Source organism: Urocitellus parryii, chromosome 11, assembly GCF_045843805.1.
Source record: "Urocitellus parryii isolate mUroPar1 chromosome 11, mUroPar1.hap1, whole genome shotgun sequence".
Classification (NCBI taxonomy): Eukaryota; Metazoa; Chordata; class Mammalia; order Rodentia; family Sciuridae; genus Urocitellus; species Urocitellus parryii.
The window spans coordinates 65,708,525-65,729,801 of NC_135541.1; the positions used below are offsets into that span (position 1 = coordinate 65,708,525).

Consider the following 21,277-nt stretch of genomic DNA (forward strand, 5'->3'; position numbering starts at 1 on the left):
CTATTAGGTTTCTATTCTTTCACACTGTTTTTCTAAGTCTCTTGTTTGTGCTTTGAAGTTCTTCCAGCAAACTCTACCAAAGCTGCTACAGCAAAGAAACCACAGAGCTTAACATTTCAGGCAGTCAATAAGTTTGAAATGAGCACCTATTGTATAATACTCCAAATCTCAATGTAAAATCCACTTGTCCCTCCATGATCACAACTGCTAACTCTTTCATTGTATTTTCCTTTGCTCTTTTCTAAAGTTGGTTTGCAGCAAGGTATAAACCTATACTATTTATATTTATAAAGATACCATGTGAGGAGAAAAAAAAAATCCTGTGCTTTAAGAAGTGTATCTCCACACAACTGATTAAAGAAAAAAGTGCTACTGATATTAATAAAGGGATGAGTGAGTATATCTTTGCAATATAATTAGAATGCTATAATTTTATCCAAAGAATAAAAAGTAATTTTTTGAATTTATAAGAGATTTTTTTATTTCTTTACAAGAGGGACACCTAGTGGCTAGCTTCTAAAACAGGACTGGAACTCTTAAATATTAATTCAGACTGTTGTTTAATAATGGGCATACCTCTATTAATTCTCTAAGTACAAGAGAGATGCACAGAGAGTGCGCTAAAGAACCCTGGGTCAAAAGAAGTTGAAAACTGAAGAGTTTTAAGCTAACAGAAGGACTAGGTTGCTTAGAACTGGGAGTTAAGATCACATAGAGATAAACTGGGGGTAGGGGAAAAACAGGTCAAACGTTGGGGTCCTATTTGGGGAAGAGGTGGTTAGTATACACAAAAGAGTCCAAGTCTGAAGCTAAGCTGAAGATACAGGTTGGGCATTACTAATGTAAAATCTAAAATGCTCCTGAATATATATGTTTTGGGGGTATCAGATATTGAACCGAGAGGCACTCAACCACTGGGCCACAACCCCAGCCCCCCCTTTTAATTTTAAGACAGGGTCTAGCTAAGTTGCTGAGGGCCTTGCTAAGTTGCTGAGACTGGTTTTGAACTTTGGATCCTCCTGCCTCAGCTTCCTGAGCCACTGGGATTACAGGAGTGTGCCCACCATGCCCAACCTCAAATTTTTGAGTGTCATTTTAGTGCATTTCAGATGTCAGATTTTGGAATTAGGGAAGCCATTATAGGAAAAGTCTACACAGATATGCCCAAATCCAAAAAACTCAAACCTGAAACATTTTGATTCTCAAGCATTTCAAGTAAGAATATTCAACCTGTACTAGTGAGGTGGGATCCCTCAGTCCAATTCATTCCTCCAATTGACAAGTTAAAGCCTATTCCCTCTGCACTTGATCTCTGACCAAAACAGGCAGGAAAATAAAATGAGGAACTTGTACAACAACATGCTACATGTTATCCATATACAATTACCATCCTGACCCCTTCACCCAATTTTTCTCATATGAATGTGTCCTCCAAAAGTTCATGTGTTGAAAACTTACCCACCAAATGCATGTGTTGATGGTGTTTGGAGGTCAGGCCTTTGGAAAGTAATTAGGAATAGAGGCGGTCAGGAGGGTGGGGTTCCCCATGGTAATAGTGGCTTTATAAGAAGAGGAAAAGAGATCTGCTCTACCATGCTTCCTCTGTCTTTCCATGTCATGTCTTTTGCCATGTCATGGTTCTAAAGCCCTCAAGAGCAAATGAGCAGATGCTGCTGCCATGATCTTGAACTTCCCAGTCCCCAGACCACCATAAGAAAAAAATAAACTTCATTCTTTTAAATAAAAGTACCCAATCTGTGGTATTTTGCTACACCAACAAAAAATAGACTAAGACACCTTCCATAAAGGTGCCTTCTTCCTCCCCGTCCCCTGCTCCATTTTATTTTGACACAGGGTCTCACTAAATTTGCCAGGATGATCTCCAATTTGTGATAGTCCTGCTTCAGCCTTTCATGTAACTGGATTACAGATGTATGCCACAGCAACTATTAGAGACTAAAGAAACACTATGCGTACAACAGTGTTCTCAACAGTGGTTAAAAAGAAAAAAAAGGGGGGGAATGGAATAAATAAATGAACTTACTAATATAAGTGTCAAGATACTTTATGGACAGCTAAACTATCATTGAAAAGTAAGGCTGAACTACATAACTCCATATATATATATACCTTAAAAAAGCAAAACAAATCTTCAAGGCAGAAAATTAGAACAAGTTATCTCTAGAGAGAAGAGTTAACCAGGAAAAACCTAAGGTGATGGCAGTGTTATAAATATTCAGAGACTGAGTTATAAAGGTGTATGTACTTGTCAAAACTCGGCAAATGTACAACTTAAGATTTATGTCTTTCACTGTTTAAATTTTACTACATCAAAAGGAAAGAAAATATAAACAGATATTGAACTCTAGTTAATGATACTGAAATATCCAGGAACCAATGGAATGACATTTGCTTTTTACTTTGAAATGTATCCAAAAAAGATGGGTTAACAGATGGATAAGAATGTGATAAAGCAATGGTAGTACAATGCTAATGACAGAAACTAGGTGGTAAGCATATGGGTATTTACTACAAAATTTTTCTACTTTGCTTTATGTTTGAAACTTTTCACAATAAAATACTGGAAAAAAGTTAAAAAGACAAAACCAATCTACCAGGTTGGAAGTTAGGGAAAAGTTAACTTTACAAGGAGATGGAGGTATAGATTCCCATGACAGGCTATAAAGACTTCTAGGGTGCTGGTAATGTTCTTTTTATTGACCATAGTACACTAATGTTTTGTGTACTTTGTGTATACTACATTTCCATTAAAAAAATAAAAAAGAATAAATAAAGGCATTTTCAGATAAAAATTGGATAACATATTCTTTATAAGACCTAAAAGAAATTTGAAAGGAGGGAAAAAATGACTCTGAAACTTTAAAAAAGTGAACAAAAAATATTGGTAATGTGGTTAGGTTAAAATTATGTCCATTTTAAAGTCAAGGAAAAAGAGGTAATAAAGAGTCAAGGTCAAAATCTAGTAAACAGCAGAACTGAGATCTGAAACTACAGTATTTTTTTTTATTCCAAAGAAAAATAACAGCTGATCAGAAGAAACAGACCAGAGACACTTCTCCCATAGTTACATATGATTACATTTACTTAGCACACTGTGTGCAGAGTTAATATGTAATGCCCAAAGGATTCAAGGAGATATTTCTACATGGTCCTCAGTACAGGTAAACAGCTTTAATCCAAACTCCATTACTGTAGAGGACGAAGCAATGCACTAAGTGTATGCAGCTTTCCTTTCTTTCCTCCCTTCCTTTCCTCCGTGCGATACTGAGAATGGAAACCAGGAATCCTCTAACACTAAGTCACATCTACAGCTCTTTTTTATTTATTTATTTTTTAATTTTAAAGACAGAGTCGCACAAAATTGCCCAGGCTGGTCTTAAACTTGAGATCCTCCTTTCTCAGCTTTTTAAGTCACAGGGATTACACCATCTAGCTGTAGCTTTTCTTACATGGGCTCACCTAAAATTATATAACAAATACTTTATGGACATCTATCTGGTATCAGAACTCTTAAGTTTAAGCTGATTCTCAAAGAGGTTCAGGACCAAAGAACTACTGATATAAAGGGAGCTTCATATCTTCCAGACAAGCTAGATGAACTCACACATTTTTTTTTCAATAACCATCATGATTTATCATTTCTTGCAATACTTTTATACCTAATTCTGATTTTTGTTTAATGTCTGCAAGGAATTCCACTGCAAGAAGATATTATCACTTCTTTAACTCACCCACACTGAAAGATACTTTAGATTATTGCCAGTTTTTACACTATTAAAAAAAAGCCTCAGTAGATACACATGTACATCTATTTCTGTGAAATTTTACTAATACTTTTAGAGGCTAAATTCTTTCAGTATTTATAATATTTTAAGACTTATAACATTTTGAGAAAATTACCAAACTTCTAAAATGACTGTACCAATTTATACCTTGAGAACAGTAGAAGAGGAAAAGGGCCTGGTTTACTCACATCTTCATTATAGTAGCTATCATAAACTTATCACCCACATACAGTCAGTCTTCCCTAAAAAATCCATATCTACAAGCTCAATCAGGCTCTGATTAAAAATATTCAACAACAAAACCCCCACCAAGAATCTATACTAATATGTACAGATTTTGTTATTATTTAAATAAACAATACAATGTAACAACTATTTATGTAATATTTATATTCTATTAGGTGTTATAAGTAATCTAAAGATGATTTAAAGTATATGGAAGAAGTTTATTTGCAAATACTATGCCATTTTATGTATGAGTCTTGAGTATCCACTGATTTGGGTCTTAAGGTCCTGGAACCAATATCTCATGCATACTAAGGGAAAATTGTATTGTATAGTGTGTGTGTGTGTGTGTGTGTGTGTGTGTGTTTGAGAGAGAAAGAGAAAGAGGGAGAGAGAGAGAGAAAGAAAGAGAAAAGAGAGAGAGAAATGTGCATATAAATTCTTTCTGGGATTACCTATTTTTATCCTTTGTCTCTTTTTCTAATTAGCTATAAGTCTTTCTTCTTATTAATGCATAAGTACTCTTTGTCATATATGTTAAGGATTTTTGGAGGGCCAAGTTTGTCTTTTAACTTTATTATGGCCTTTTTTGCCATTGAATTTTAAAACTATATAAACTTAGTTTTTTCTTCGTCTTTTTTAACCCTTTATGGACTATAGGTGAGATGTTTTCTCTTTAAGATTATAAAAAAATTCTAGAATTTTTTATTTCACTTAAGTTCAAGATATTGATCTGCCTGGAAGTTATCAAAAGATCCAGCTTTTCCTTGAAATGGCAAGCCACTGTCTCAACCTTATTTTCTGAATAAGTAATTATTATTGTTTTCTTTTTTCCTTTTTGTTTCATGGGCATTCCCAGCTAAGGATCAGTAGATTTGGGTAAGCATGCTGCATGGAGAGTCTATATATATTTCCAAATCATTAGTTTTCCCCTCCCCTATTGTTCTTGGCTAGGAGATCAAGCCTAGCACTTTATTTATTTAGTTAGTGGTGTAGGGATCAAACTCAGGGCTTCGAACATGGTAGGCAAATGTTCTACTTCTGAGCTACAGCTAATTATTTGTATTAATCTGAAATGCTACCTTAATCATATACTACAGATTCCTATACTAACACTAAAAATGTTACTAGAACTTCATAAATTTTAATGAGTCCACCTCATTACTCTTCTTTCTTTATCTATTTTTTTCTGGCACCTCTCCCATGTCACTCTTCAAAACTGAACTTCATTTTGTCATGAAATCCTTCTCAATTCATCAATCAATTCAATAAAAAAACAAGGAATTATATCTCATGGATTTTTTTTGAGTTTATTTAATTCCATTTTATTTTTTTATTGGTTTTCAAAACATTACAAAGCTCATGATATATCATCTTTCATACATTTGACTCAATGATTAAAATCATGACTTAAAGATCATTTAAGAAGTAAATATTGAGTCTTCTAAGCACAAAGTACTTTTCCCCATTTATTCAATTTTTAAAGTCATTCGGTAATGTTTTCTTTACATAGATATTTTCCCAACAATTTGGTGGGTTTTTTTTTGGGGGGGGAGTATCAGGGATTGCACTCAGGGACACCTGACCACTGAACCACATCCCAGAACTATTTTGTATTTTATTTAGAGACAGGGTCTCACTGAATTGCTTAGCACCTCACTTTTGCTGAGGCTGTCTTTGAACTTGAGATCCCCCTGTCTCAGCCTCCTGGGATTATAGGTATGTACCACCAAGGCTGGCTCAACAGTTATTTTTCTTTCTTTTTTTTTTTTTTTTGTGGTGCTCAGGGACTTGCACATGCGAGGTAAACACTCTACTAACTGAGCTATATCCCAGCCCTCAACAGTTTTTGATTAACACTAAGTCAAAGCGTACATAAAGTTATAAGATTAGAGAAAGGATTTACTCTGAACAAAGTACTTTTCTAAAGTGGTAGTTTGAGATAAGCTCCAAAATTAAGTAGAGAAGCCTTCTATTGGATTCATTTTCTTATCAAACTCCTATATTTTTAACAGAATCCTGCTTTGGCTCAACTATTTTTTTTTTCTTCAGTACTAGAGACTGAGCCCAGAGGCAATATAACACTTAGCTACATCTCCAGTCCTTTTTTTGGAGACAGGGTTTCACTAAGTTGCAGAGGCTGTCCTCAAACTTTTGATCCTCCTGCCTCAAGTCTCCCAAGTAGCTGGGATTACACGCATGTACCTCCATGTTTGGCTTCAACTTATTTTTCATCTTGACATGTCTTTGTTCATTAAAGCTATCTATTATAATGTCAACAATCCTCTAAAATTTATCTTTATTAAATATATATTTTTACGTCATGCCCTGATTTTTATATTCTACTCTGACTTTTCAATGAAAGTTACAGTTCTTAGAAAAATTCATAGACGACATAATTTCCATTGATTTTTAGGAGACTCAGAGTTATACTGGTCACAAAACTACCATAAAGGATGCCTGAGTTAGAATGAACCTATTTTCCTAAGGTTTCTATTTAGTCTGTTGTTACTTACAATAACTTGCTGATAGTTCTACAGGCATAATATTAGGCACATTAATTATGCTCATTTATGCAAGCATAAAAAAAGTAGTTTTTTAAAACTACTTTAAAAAAATAATTTCAGGGGGCTATGATTAGAGTTCAGTGGTAGAGTTTGGCAATAACAAGTGCAAAGACCAGAGTTTGATCTCCAGCACTGAAAATAGTTTTGCCATTTATAAAAAAAGTTATAAAAACAGTTAAAAGAATTTTTCAAATTCCTCAAAAGTTACCATTAGAACATTTGAATTTTTAAGCAACTTAGCTAAACATGATGGCACATGGGTGTAAAGAGTTTAGTATACAAAAGTTTGGTATACAATAGTTCTTAAAGAAATAACAAACTAAACATGTAATTCAAAATTTTAAAAAATAAGCTCATGAATCAAACTGAATTTGAGTTTCTAACTATATTGCAGCTCCAGCTGCCTATACATACAAAGGATCAATTATTACAGAATATAAATAATAATCTTAGTACAGCCTGAGTGATCCTTATCCAAACACTTGGAACAGTATTTCTGATTTTGATTTTTTGAGATTTTAGAGTACTTGCATATGCACAGTGAAATATCTTGGGAATGTAACCCAAGTTTAAACGCAAAATTCATTTATGTTTATACACAACCCAAAGGTAATGCTATATAATATTTTTAGTGTACCGTCATTTTGACTGTGACTTGTCATATGAAGTCAAGTATTGAATTTTCCACTTGTGGCATCATGTCACTCTAAAAAAGTTTGAATTCTTAGATTAGGAATGATCAACATATTTCATATCAGCAATTCCAAATGTCCACAGCTACAAGATTTTTTTTTAGCTCTTTTGGCAGCAAAATCTGACTGAGTCAATTTACAGACAATATGTTTTATAATGTGACCATTTGTAGGTTATTATCTGATGCTGTCCTAGACCTATGAGGGGTGAATGTAACAAAAGGATCAAGAACTTCAGATAGGAGAATGTAGATCTTTAACAGTCATTATATATTATTTACTATGTGTCAGGTACTACTTTAATCCTTTCAATAAGCAAGTAAATTAGATCTTACATAGGTCACCTAACATGTATCATATGGTAGAAGCAATATGAATCCCGTCAATGCCTTAACCATTTTTCAAAGTTGAAAAAAAGAATTAAAAACTACCTCTTAGAACAGAATACTGAGGGTATGGGAGCTGAACAGAATTCTTTGAAAAGATTTAGCATTCTGTTCTTCCTCCTTTCCAGCAAATATCACTGCAATCATTTAAAACTGTAGTAGTCATTTTCAGATGAATAAATGATAAACACAGATATCCTAAACAAGGTCCTTCTCAATGTCTTTTTTAATTCTTCCCTAAACGGGAAAAGTTACCTTATACATTTATTATACACTTCCTTTTAGCAATCAACATTTTCTGCAATCCTAATTCTGTCATACACTGATAGTATTAATTATCTAGCCCAAGAAAAGACTATCATTTCAATCAATGTCTTCAGTGGTTTTCAAAGAGTGATTTTTGTCCCCTCCAGGGAACATGAGGCAATGTCTAGTGACATTCTGTTGTCACAACAGAAGTGTGGGTGTATTTGTGCTATCAACATCTAAGGAGTAGAGGTTAGAATGCTGATAAACACCTTGAGTAACACAAAGCAATTTGTTTAAGTATGTTTATTACAGGATTATGTGTAATACTCAGAAACTAGAAATCAGCTAAATGTTCGTGAATATGAGAATAATTAAATAAATTAGGATGATCATAGGTGGAATTCCACTCTATAACATTGTTAAGTGGAAAAAAAAACTAGCTACAGGAAAAAAGTGTATGCATTTATTCACAAAAAATTAATATTTAATCAGGGTAAAGTCATTCTTTAATACTTTTATTTATTTAAGTATTTTGCACTATATTTTACTTTATTAATTGAAGAAAGTAGAAAATATGATGAGAAGGAAATACCAGTGGTTATATCTGGAGAGTATGATTATAGGTGCTATTTTTCCTTTAAATTATCTTATAATGCAGATGTATTATTTTTATAGTAGCTACTATATGCTGATTCCTTCCTATATACAAGTTACTCTCCAAATCCATTAATATACTAAAAGGCCACAACCATATAAGATTCCCTTTTCTAGATGGAAATAAGCTAAGAACCTGACCTTAAAGTATATTATGCATCAGGTGTTAATGTCCTCACAGGAAAATAGTGAAAATATATAACAGCAACCCCAAATCTTTGAAAATTTATGAGCAAACAGCTAATGCAAGAACAGTTTGGTTTATCATTTTAGAGACCTAGGGTGTTCCAAAATATAAATCTGGTTACTAAACTCAGGAAATATACTGAGAGTAATATTCTTGGAAAAAACTTTTTACACACACTCACATGTATGTACAGATATGACAATGTTATACTTGGAGACATATGCTTTTTAATACTGAGAACTAATTTTGGATGACAATCATTCTGAATTGTTTCCTTCATAAAACAGAACACGTTTATATTTATGTTACCTAAATTTCCAACAGAATGTCAATTTCTAAATACATGTTTCAAAATGCACAAAAGAATCATCTCATACTTGATAAGTACAAAGAATTACTTTACTTTTGGAAAACAACCAGGAAAAAAGAAAATCACTCATACAAATATTTATGTCTTGCAACATATACAATAAACAGATAACATCATCTTGTAATTATATATTATCTTTTGAAAAAAAGTCTTACTAGAATAATAATTCTGATAGCCCTATTTTTTTTTTTCAATTTGTGGAATAGTTAACTGGAAAACAACCTTAGAGTTCAATTTCCTACATTGTAAAGATGAAGCTCAGAGGGTGCAGTGGCATACACCTACAGACCCAGCCATTGGAGAAGCTGAGATGGGAGGATCACTTGAGCCTAGGAGTTCTAGACCAGTATGGGCAACAACATAGTAAGCCACTATCTCAAAACAAAACTTAAACACACACAAATAAAAATAAAAACGAGACTCAGAGAAAGAGATTTGTTCAAAACCCCACAATTACTATGAAGCTCAAAGTCAAAGTTGTTTTTTTTTTTTTATTATTACATCCAGAACATTGACTTCTGAAAGGTATTATCCAATAATTTAGTTGGCTAGTTACAGTTCAATCTTCTCTTGGTATACACAAGGAACTTGTTCCAAAATCCCTCTCAGATACCAAAATCTATGCATGTTTATACAAAACAGTGTAGTATTTCCATATAGTAAATGCTATGTGAGTAATTGTTATACTTACTGTTAGGGAATAATGATAAGGAAAAAAAAAAAGTCTGTATATGTTCAGTGCAGATGCAGCCCCCACCACCTAATATTTCCAATCTGCAGTAAGTTGCATCTGAAGACATGGAATGTACTGACTCTACTTTAGAATCCTATTCTCTGTACTCTTGGGGCCTTTTTGACCCAACACTCAAAGAGCAGCAAACTAATCCTTGTGGTAGTATCTGTACAAAAAGATTCACTGTTAAATGTTTCCAAAGTTTTCTTCCCCACAGCTGGCTTTTTTTTTTTTTTTTTTTTGGTTCTGGAGATGGTAACCCAGGGATGCTAAACCCCTGAGCCACATCCCCAGCCCTTTTTCTTAATATTTTATTAGAGGTAGGGTCTCGCTGAGTTGTTAAGTGCTTCGCTAAGTTGCTGAGACTGGCTTTGAACTCAAGATCCTCCTGTCTCAGCTTCCTGAGATGCTGGAATTACAGGTGTGCGTCACTGTACCTGGCCCCATATCTGGCTTTTAGGTGAAATCTTACTTGGAATTCCAGTGTAGAAACAATGACAAAAGCTAGGTTGCTTTTAAAACAGTACAGCACTTTTGCTGATTTACCACTTTGTACTTGAAGCCCCTGAAATACTCTGATGATACCTTAGGTCTTAAAGAAAAGAGTTTATTTCTAATGTATGAGATGTTCGAGGGCACTGCTCAAATGATCAGGATCCCTGGTGAGACTGTTAGAAATACACAATATTGAACTCCAAGTCAGGCCTACAAAAATTAAATCTCAAGCATATTTAACAAGATACTTGGTAGATAACTTTTGTTAGACACATTAATATCTGAGAAACTTTTCAGAGGATAAAGAAAACATACATATCACATGCCCAAATTTTGTTAGTCACCTGACATGCAATGATCATCATTATTTTGAAATCCAAAAACAGTTTACAGATTACACTTATGTAGCAAGGCTCAACAGCAAACCAAATCTTAAGAATGCTCCTGATGAAATCAAATACTGATATACTAAGAGTAAGAAACTTACTTCTTATCAAAAATTGTTGAATTCTCTTTCCTCTTGGTGAATCCAGTAGGTAGAAGTTTTAAGTCAATACCTTGCTTTCGAGCACGATTTTTCAAAAAGCACATCTAACAATCAAAACCAAATAGATAAATTTAATTTTACAATGCTTTACATTTTATAAAAAATATGTTCAATGGTTCAGTTTTACTGAATAATTATCATGTTTCATGGAAAGATGTTAAACAAAATCTCTACAACCACTAAGAGATAGGTACTATTATGACCCTCATTTTAGCAGTTAAGAATTAATGAGATTCCAACCTCATGCAACTATCTCAAAGTAGCAGAACCTGTATTCAAACGTATATGTTCTATAAGCCAAAGGAAGAATTTCAGAGATTTTTATTGTTTTGCAGTGCTGGAGATTAAACCCAGGGTCTCATGTGTGCTAGGCAGGTGCTCTACCATTGTACTATATCCCCGCCTATAGCTTTTTCTTTCACCGATGGTTTTGCACCATAGTTAGTTGAATACACCTGATTTTGTTTACTAGACAGGTAGCCCACTCAAGGGAGAAATCAAGGCACTGCCTAGCATAAGGCCTAGTTAAAGTAGCCACTGTTGTGGGCAGTACCAAATGGCAATATGAAAACATCTGGCTCTAACATGTGTAACTCCATGGATTACCTGGGTTGGTTAAGCAGAGCTAAGCAATTTTGGAGAGTTGCAAAGATAGTAATATTATCATGTCTCTATTAAGTCAAAAAAGACAAAAGATCATTCAAAGAAAAGACAAAATATATATTTTTGGCTAAGTGAATGGGGATCTAGAATTTGCAATGTAAAGTTAGATAATCAAGTCATAAGCCAAGGGAAACATGGAAAGGAAGAATCAGTTATTACTGGCAAAGCAATAAAATGACTTAAGAAATTATGTATAAGTTTATAACTTAGGCAACCATGGCTTTAGTAATGTGATATTATAAGGACAAACTTTCCCATTGAAAACATCTAAGAATATCAAATAATAAGAGAAATACATATATGTAAATAAGTATATTTTAAAAAATCACCTTAAAAGCATTTAAGAGCTAACAAAAACCAGGACATAGACCAATATATAATGAAAAGTGAAAACTCAGTGAGTTAAGAAAAGCAATGAAGACATTTCAGTAAATCTGATATTGTTTCCTTCATTAATTCTAGCAAATATAGGTTTCTCTTTTCAATATCCTTCTCAGCAAGGTCAGAATTAAAAGCCAATCATCTACTAAAAATCTCTACTCAAATTAAGCAAAATGTCAAAATAATATAGACACAGGTGAACAGAAAACAAGTCTACCCCAAGACCATCCTAAGAGACTTGTATTATTTGACTGGAACAGGTCAAATGATGATAGAAAAAATAAAGACAAAAGAAAATGGAAAACATGAAGATAACACAAAATAAACACTGACTGATAAAATAATAATTACTACATAGGGATTTTTTAAAAAAAGACAATACCCAAAAACAATAAAACAAGCCAGTACAGGGCTAAATGGTGCCCTGACCCCAATCCAGCCTGCTGCCAATTTTCACATATAAAGTTTTATTGGACTATAGCCTGGCCCATTTGTTTATGCTGTGTATGCCCTCTATTTTGCTGCAGGACCAAGAGTGAAGTAGTTCTTTAGTCACTGGAATGGTGAGGGGAAGGGCTCTTTGCTAGTATCTCCATTTCTGTAAGAATATATGGCTATAGATTATAACCACAGATTTATACATGCATTTTTGGTAAAGAACTTATGCTTATTGTGCACAAAGTTAATACTTTATTTCATAACATCTAAGTTTTCTAGATGTCCTGAGGTTGACAGTGTATTATTAAAAAGAAGAGCTAGTGAATTAGACAACTTGTAAATATCTTTTTGGCATAACTGATAGGCTAGATGCATCTTAGACATGAAATTGTTTTAACTCTGGGCAGTGAGTATCAGAACTTGTTTATCAGGCTGGCAACAGAGGGACAGAAGGAAGCACACAAGTAAAAATGGGAGCAAGTGTTCAAAGATTTACATTTTGATGTGAGCTACTACTGATGTGTGTGCATTTTCAAACTGTATTGTAGAAATACTTTTAATTCACTTGGAAGATGATTTCTTGCTACTATTTTAGTAGTAGAAACCTGATAATGAAATCTCTTAGAAACATTATATTTGGTATCTGTTGCCTTATGTCTTGTTTTTAAATTTCAAGGGAATGCATTATTTTAGTTGTAACTCTGCCAATGTGTCTATCTAGAAGCCTGTTTTCATTTCTGGCTTTAGTGAAATTTTTGTCCCCAGGAAAGACAAGATTAAATTTTTTCCTAACAGACTGAGTTGCTATAGTGTGCTCTAGGGTTATCAAAAATACTCATGTAGCTTTGGAATTTGAATTGGTGAATATTCATGATGTGCAGGAAAGCATGAACACACTATGATCTCAATTACACAAAATGAAATGTTGCATATATATATATATATATATATATATATATATATATATATATATATATATATATATATATATGCAGGTCCTAGAAGGACATGTCCAACTAAGCTGCTTGTGACTAGATGACTTTATTCTTTGCTTGTGTTGTTCTATTTCCTGTAATGCACACACTAACTTAAAAAAAAAAAAGCTATTTTTAAAAAAAGAATAAAGTAGTTTTGACAGAAATCATATGGCCTAAAAAGACAAAAAACAAAACAAAAAAACAAAATTCAAACAGTCCAAAGGCAATATAAACAAATGGGACAAACAGCACAAATAAAGTGACAAATTAAGGCATAATATGTAACCAATTTTATTAAAATGAACACAATGGTTCAGTTAAATGTTACACATCAGCAGATCAGCTAAAAACTGGAACATGACTATGGTACGAACTTAACAAAAGACCTATTCAAAACATAAAAGTAGAAAAAGGTAGAAAGTAATAGCAAGGAAGAAAACTCCACCATGCAAATACTGGCAAAGAACTAATAAAGTTTTATTAATATTGAACAAAGTAGACAAAAATCTACAAAGAAGGATATCTCAAAATGCCAATGGTTAACTACACCAAGAAATAATTCCTGATGCATTTAATATTTTAGTCTTAAAGTATATGAGCAAAACTAACTGAACAACAAAGGGAAACTACAAATTGATTGTTTGGCTTTACTTACTGGGACATGATAACATAACTCTCTCAGAAATCAAATAGAAGCAGATAAAAAAAGAAAAAAAAAATCAAGGTTATAAGAAATCGGAACAACATACTTAACAAACTTGACCTAAAAAGGACATAAACTTGTCCTTCAGTATCTGTGGAAAACTGGTTCTAGAACTCTTATGAACACGAAAATATGAGGATGCTTAAATCCCTTATATAAATGGCATAGTATCTGTTTATAACCTCTGCAATTCTGCCTATCTACTTAAAAATCATTGCTAGGCTACTTATAATTACCTAATACAAAGCAAATATTTGTTAAGAGATAATGTTTAGAGAATAATGACAAGAAAAAAAAATCTCTACTTCTTCAGTACAGATGTAATTAAAAAACAACAACAACAAATACAGAACGTGAACAGTCCCATAAAATAAGAAAGAATATATCTCATGGTCCAAACTCCATGTTGGTTGACTAATAATTTTTATCAAATTCCCAGGGAAGAAATAATTCCAATATCAGTCAGTGCATCTAAGAACAAAGTAAGAACAATCCAAGCTAACTTTCACCACAATACATTTTAGGTGGAAGTACAACTATATGTTGATTCCTATGAAACTTTCTCACAAATCATCAAACCTGAGGTGGTCTAAGAGGACTTTCAACATAGATATTTCCTATCATCACTAGTATTTAAATTGAATTGGAAGTCTTAGATATTCCAATAAGGCAAGAAAGAGAGACAGATTAGGAGAAAAAAAACCAACTGTGATGAATTGTTTATAGAGAAAATTTCAAAGAATATGTAAATAATTTACTGAATTTTAATATTGTTGCTCAATATAAAATAAACAACAAAAAATCTCATTTCTATGTATTGGTCAAGAGAAAATAAAAAATTAAAAATCCTGTTTAAAATAGCACCAAAAGGGCTGAGGATGTAGCTCAATAGTGGAGTGCTTGCCTTGCAAGCAGTGGCCCTAGATTCAATCCCTAGCACTCCAAATAGATAAACAATAAAATAACCAGCAATAAATTTAACAAAAAATGTATTAGTTCTCTAGTGAAAAAATTATCTATACACAGGTATATTAAAGAAAACTCTATGCAGACACAGCAACAAAAGCAAACGTTTAAGGATTCAATGTTGTGAAGAAGTTAAATCTTCCAAACTGATCTCTGAAATAAATACAACTCAAATAAAAATTCTCAAGAAGGAAGGGGGGGGGGGCTGTGGAATTAATAGGCTGATATTTAATATTGATATAGAATTGTAATAATTAACAATAATTTATTTAGATTTCAAAATAACTAGAAGAAAAATTTCTAGTGGCTCCAAGATAAAGGAATGATAAATGTTTGAGACAATGGGTACATTAATTACCTTAACCCATAAATATGAATAATAATTGTGTATCAATTTAAAAATTACTTTAATTGACTAAAAACCCACTGCAATAATTTGAGAGTTTATAATATTTGTGCAGGATAGACAGACAGACCAGAAAATGACCCTAGCAATATATGGATGTCTGATGTGACAAATTTGGTCCTGTAAAGCAGTAGAGACAGGATGAACTTTCCAGTAAATGGTGCTAGGCAAACTGGATTACCCATATATAAAAGCTAAATAGGACTTCACTTTACATGATGCTAAAAATCAATTCCAGGTAGTTTAAAGACAAAACTGTGAAATGCAATATGATAAAGCTTTCAGAAAATCATGGGATAATATCTTCATAACTGAAAGGTTTTCTTTCTAGAACATGTAAAACTACTAACTATAAAGGAAACGTGGTAAATTTGACTACATTAAGACACTATAGTGGGGCATGGTGGCAAAAGCCTGTAATCCCAGCTACTTGGAAGGTTGAGGCAGGAAAGTCCCAAGTTCAAAGCTGGCCTGGACAATTTGGCCAGATTCTGTCTCAAAATAAAAAATAAAACTGGGCACAGTAGCACATGTCTGGAATTCCAGCTACTCAGGGGGCTGTGAAGAGAAGGAGATGTAGCTCAGTGGTAGAGCTCCCTGGGTTCAATGGCCACTATGGCACACACAAGGGACACTATCAAATGAAAAGATAAGCCATAAAATTAATGGTATTTATAACAATCAATTATTGATTAGCATCTAAGAAATACAAAGAATTCTTATAAACCAGTAAGAAAGAGAAAGTAAAACAATGAAAAAAATCAACAAGACTTGAACAGTCACTACACAAAAGAGGAAATCCACATGTCCAAAAAGGTGTTTACATCTCAACAGAAATCAGTGAATTACAAATGTAAAAACACAATAGAGATCATACACAGCCAATAGATTTGACAAAAATTTTAAAAGTCTGACCAAATCAAGTAAGTATTAAAGACAACAGGTATATTTACAAATAACTGGTGGGAATGAAAACTGATATACTACTTTAAAAAAAGTTCCAATCACATCTAGTTAAACTGAAGATATGAATTACAGAAAACCAATTCTACTCTCAAGTATAAACCCTACAAAAACATGTGCATACACAAAGCACATCAGAAGTGTGAAGAGTAGCACTGTTTCTACCATACCACAATACATAAACACAACACATAAAAATATTAAAAGTAGCTTTTTTTGTTGTTGTTGTTATTACAGACTACTCAAAGTCAAGAACAAGAGATGGATAAACTATGGTACTGTAACAAGACAGAAACTATGCAGAAAAGACAACAGATCACGGTAAGGCATAAGAGGGTGGCAGGGAATTTCTGTGAAGCTGGTAATGTTCTAATTCTAGATCTGGGTAGTAATTATATAGGTATTCATGATATAATTAACCATTATACTATATTTCCATTTTATTAACATTTTTACATGCATGCTGTATTTTACAATAAAAAGTAATTTCTCTTTAAGTAGAATTTTAATTATGCTTAATTAAGCTTGAGGAAAAATGAGTTGATGCATGTTAATTTTATTTCTGACATGTGTAATGTATTATGTGTACCTATAATACCAATAAAGTGAGGTTTTTAACCCCAGCACCACATAAAAATAAAAACAAATAAAAGGGTATTTAAATTTTGCAACTTCAATATTAAAATGGCCTCTAAAAACTGAATATAAATCTGTGACTTAATCAAAATATCAAAAAATTTCTGAGATACCAGTTGCAAAATATTTCAAATATGAAAGCCTTAGTTTTGTATCGTGCTTAAGGAATGAAAAAGGGATGCAAGCATGAAAATTATGTGTGTTCCAACAGCAAATCCTCTCAGCTCTTCAATCAAAACTAGAGTCTAATCACCTCCTAATTAATTCTAACATCATGACCCAAGCCACCATCATCTCTCATGTGGATATCACATAACTTTATAAATGGTCTCCCTGCTTCCATTCTCCCACTCTTAACCCTTAAGTGCACACAGCAGCACGAGTGATCTTTCAAAAAGTAAATGTGTTCAAAACCCTTCTATGGTTTCTATTTTTTATTTTGAATTCACTTGGGAACCTTTACCCCTTTCTCTAACCTCATGTTCAACATTCTCTTCCTCATTATGATTTAGTCACTCTGCCAATTCCCAAACACACCAACTTTGTTCCTGATGCAGGTCTTTATTGATTGGAAGGAATTGTTAAGTTAACTCCTATAAGGAGTTAGAAGAATACTTACATGTTTATTGCTTATTGGTCTTTTCAAGAAAACATCTCTAGAAATATAGTCTGCTGTTCTTGCCACATCTTCTAAGAATCGGTAATCTAAAAATTTCAGGATAGAAAAATAAACAAGTGACATACACCAATATCCAGGAACATATAACAATATCCAGGAACTATGTATAAGATGGCTTACCACTTAGGAGATTCATTTCAGTAAACTGTTGTATTGAAACAAAAGCAGTTTTATTTCGAACTCCATTACAGGTCAGTTCTGCTTTGTGTTTCTTTACACAGGGCAAACTGAAGAAACAAAGAAACAAAAACTTATATTTTGGAGAAGCATACAGATACAGGTAATAAGGTAAGAAGTTATATATATACACACATATACCTGCAGGAGTATCGCATACAACGTGGACATCTGTACTTTGCTTCTTCTGTACCACAAGTTTCACACCTACAAAAGCCCACATATAACATTATCAAAAATTAATTCTACTTATCTATTTATAAATTTTGCTGATTCAATGACTTGTCACAATTTAGGTAGGTAGTCTCAGTGAATAAAGTATGTGCAAGCAATGATAAAAATATTTACTGAAATTGCTATTAATTTTTTAAAATCAGACATTTTTTCTGTACTTTTATCAGGAAATGAGATCATTCACTGTTATTTGTGACTTGTATTCTGGGTAATCTGGTAAAAACTGTGTGACTGTATCTAGAACTCTGACCTATGCTGATATTTTAAAAGTATACACACCAGAAAAAAAATAGTATAAAAGCCAGCCATATTTAAAGAGAGTATTAGTAATTTCTTTTTCTCACAGCTCTACACCTAACTGAGAATGAGCATCACAATTATCTAGAAATACTATTACCCATCATCTGTCCTAAACCGCTCTTCTAGGATCTTGGAATACTGACAAATTACTGTTACTTCTGTATGATTCACCCATGTTCTAGATAGTAATAGTCTCAAGAATCTGACCACAATTTGATTTTCTATGTTGTCACATGATCACACACTAAAAACAAAAGCAATATTCAAAGTACCCATACACAAGTTTCACATTTGATTTCAAGAGCATTTTTGTTAAATTTTAATTCAACCCACTTTGTCAATGTTGGTTTTATAAGACTTTCTCTCATCTATATCCTGTTTCAAAAGACTACTGGGTCTAAAGTATATAAAAGTTAGTCAGATACTGATTCCAAAGAGTCTTCTGGTTTCCAGAATTTTCAGTTCCTAACTTGACCAGTACTTCCTGAAAATTACCACTTCACATATCTTCACTGAATTTGTTATCTCAAAATACCCTTCCCTTCTCTAACCCTTTTTGCACAACATCACTCTGAGTCCAGGGACTAAATTTGTGCCTATTTTTCACATTTCACCTACTGTTAGTGTGGTTCCCATCACTAAACGGAGGACTCCACAGCTTTAATCACCCAGGGGAATTTCTCCCTGCCCTACCTTGACATGGCCAGTTTCCTCTTGCAGCCCAATGGGGGACTGATCTCAGGCTCTTCTTTCACTTTTGTGTCTTCCATCATTTCTTTCTTCATGAAATCCTTCTCTTCTTTTACACAGGCTCCATCCATCATCTCCTCCTCTTTTATATCCTGACCAACAAATACCTCCTGTTTTATCTCCAAGTAATCCTCCTTCTCTTCCTTCACTTCTGGCCAGTCCATTACTTCTTCCTTCACCTTCACCTTCTCTTCCTTTACCCCTAGTTCATCTACCTTCTCTTCTTTTACCACCAAACTACTATTATCCACTTCCTGCTTCACCTCTAATATGCCAGTTTTCTCATCCTTCACCTCAGGTCCATCCTCCACCTCCTGCTTTACCCACTGGCCATTCAACAAGCCGCCTTCTATATCCGACCAGTCCATGACTTCTTGCTTTACAATTGTTAAGTCCATTCGCACCTCCTCTGCTTTTTGCCCACTTCCTTCTTTTGCATTCTCTGTCGTCTTCCTTCCTGTAAATCCTTTCCCCTTCTCTCCACCACTGGCCTCCTCCATCCCTGCTAAGTCCCTGACTCCCTCCCTACCGGACTCGGGACTCAGGCGCACCCCCTCAGCTATCCTCTGGAGAACTCCTCCCGAAGTCTCTTCAGCTTCGACGGCAAACTCCATCAGCTACGCTGCCACTCTGTTCTTCGATGTAGCTTAGCACCACGCTACCAGTAAGAATTACTGGGCAGAACTACAACAGCACCACACGTGTGGAGAAAAGAAGTCGGAAGCTGCGAATGCAGCCTGGCTCGCTGGCCGGGACTGCCGTGAAGCAAAGCTTCCGCGCCACGACACTTCACGACCTGTTGAGTTCTTTACGGCCTAGCGGCGGTCCAGACCCATCCCTTAAGAAAATCTTGTAAAGCCACTCCCACTGCTAATCCCACTTCACCCTTGCCGGAGGAGGGTTCTTCTGGCGCTGCGGTGTTTACAAAGAAAGCTGAAACTCTTAAATCTTACAATGGGAAGACCCACCCTAATTTGTAATCCTTTTCTTTTTTTTTTTTTTTTTGGTACCAAGGATTGAACCCAGGGATACTTAAACACTGAGCCACATCCTAGCCGTTTTAATTATTATTATTTTTGAGGCAGGGACTTGCTAAATTGCTTAGGGCCCGATTAAGTTTCTGAGCTAGTCTGAACGTGCACTTCTCCTGCCTCAGCCTCCCAAACTGCTGGGATGAGGCGAGTGCCACCACACCGAGCTAAAACTGATCTTGTTTGAGAATGGAGGACGCACCTGATGTCATGTGTCTCCACGCTTCAATTTTTTCACCTATACACTAGGGATGGGGTATTACAAACCTCTTAATGTTATTGCAAAGATTACATGAAATCACGAAGCTCGGGGTGACTCACACAAAGTCAGTATCTAGTGGCTGTTACTACAGGGAATCTGTTAGGTTTCAGGTAGGAAAGGGGTATTGACTTTTATTCTTTCAACTCAATCAACAATAGCCTGTATCAGCTCGTTCTACATACTTAGCATTCTACAAGACTCTTAGAATACATATTCTTAATATATAACTCTATTTAAAGACTGGAGCAAAAGTTCAATGCACGGGAATAGATCTAAACATAACATGCACTTTCAAAAATAAACACTACCCTTGCATCAGTTTCAAGAATTTTTAAAAAGTATTACTATGTTTTGAGCATTAGGCACTAAATTAATCAGACATTGATTTTCACTTAATGTCTCTCAAGATACACACACACACACACAGAAGTTATAAATAAATTGCAGAAAAATCAGTAGAAGGAGGAGAGCAGGGGAAAGTAGGGATTGTTGAAGTGCTGGGGACAGAATTAGAGCAAATTATATGCCATGCTTTTGTGATATGTCAAAAATGTATCCTAATGTTTTACTTAACTAAAAAGAGTCGATAAAAATATAAAAAAGATAAATATTTTTCCTCCCTGTGTGTGGAAATTTCAAAGAAATGGCTTTTGTGCTAACCCTTCAGGTCTTGTTAATTTGCAGGCTATTCACACATAGGTTAGGGAATGGAATTTTTGAGTCAATGAGAAGAACAGGGAAGAGAATTGTTGCTGCAGTGTTGGGAAATCAAACTCAAGACCTTACACTTGCTAAGTGTA

The 21,277-nt window shown here is 34.1% G+C and overlaps 1 protein-coding gene across 1 annotated transcript in view; it reads right to left on the reverse strand.

Moving 5' to 3' along the window:
* Znhit6 (zinc finger HIT-type containing 6) overlaps positions 1-19,929 on the reverse strand; it is a 64,981-nt gene extending 45,052 nt beyond the window's left edge. The window contains exons 1-5 of the mRNA XM_077791301.1: positions 19,128-19,929; positions 18,042-18,107; positions 17,844-17,950; positions 17,664-17,749; positions 10,852-10,955 (exon numbers count right to left, since the gene is read on the reverse strand). Of these exons, the coding sequence (XP_077647427.1) occupies positions 10,852-10,955; positions 17,664-17,749; positions 17,844-17,950; positions 18,042-18,107; positions 19,128-19,798 (1,034 nt within the window). The 5' untranslated portion in view covers positions 19,799-19,929. The remainder of the gene's footprint in view (positions 1-10,851; positions 10,956-17,663; positions 17,750-17,843; positions 17,951-18,041; positions 18,108-19,127) is intronic.
* Between the last annotated feature and the right edge of the window lie 1,348 nt (positions 19,930-21,277).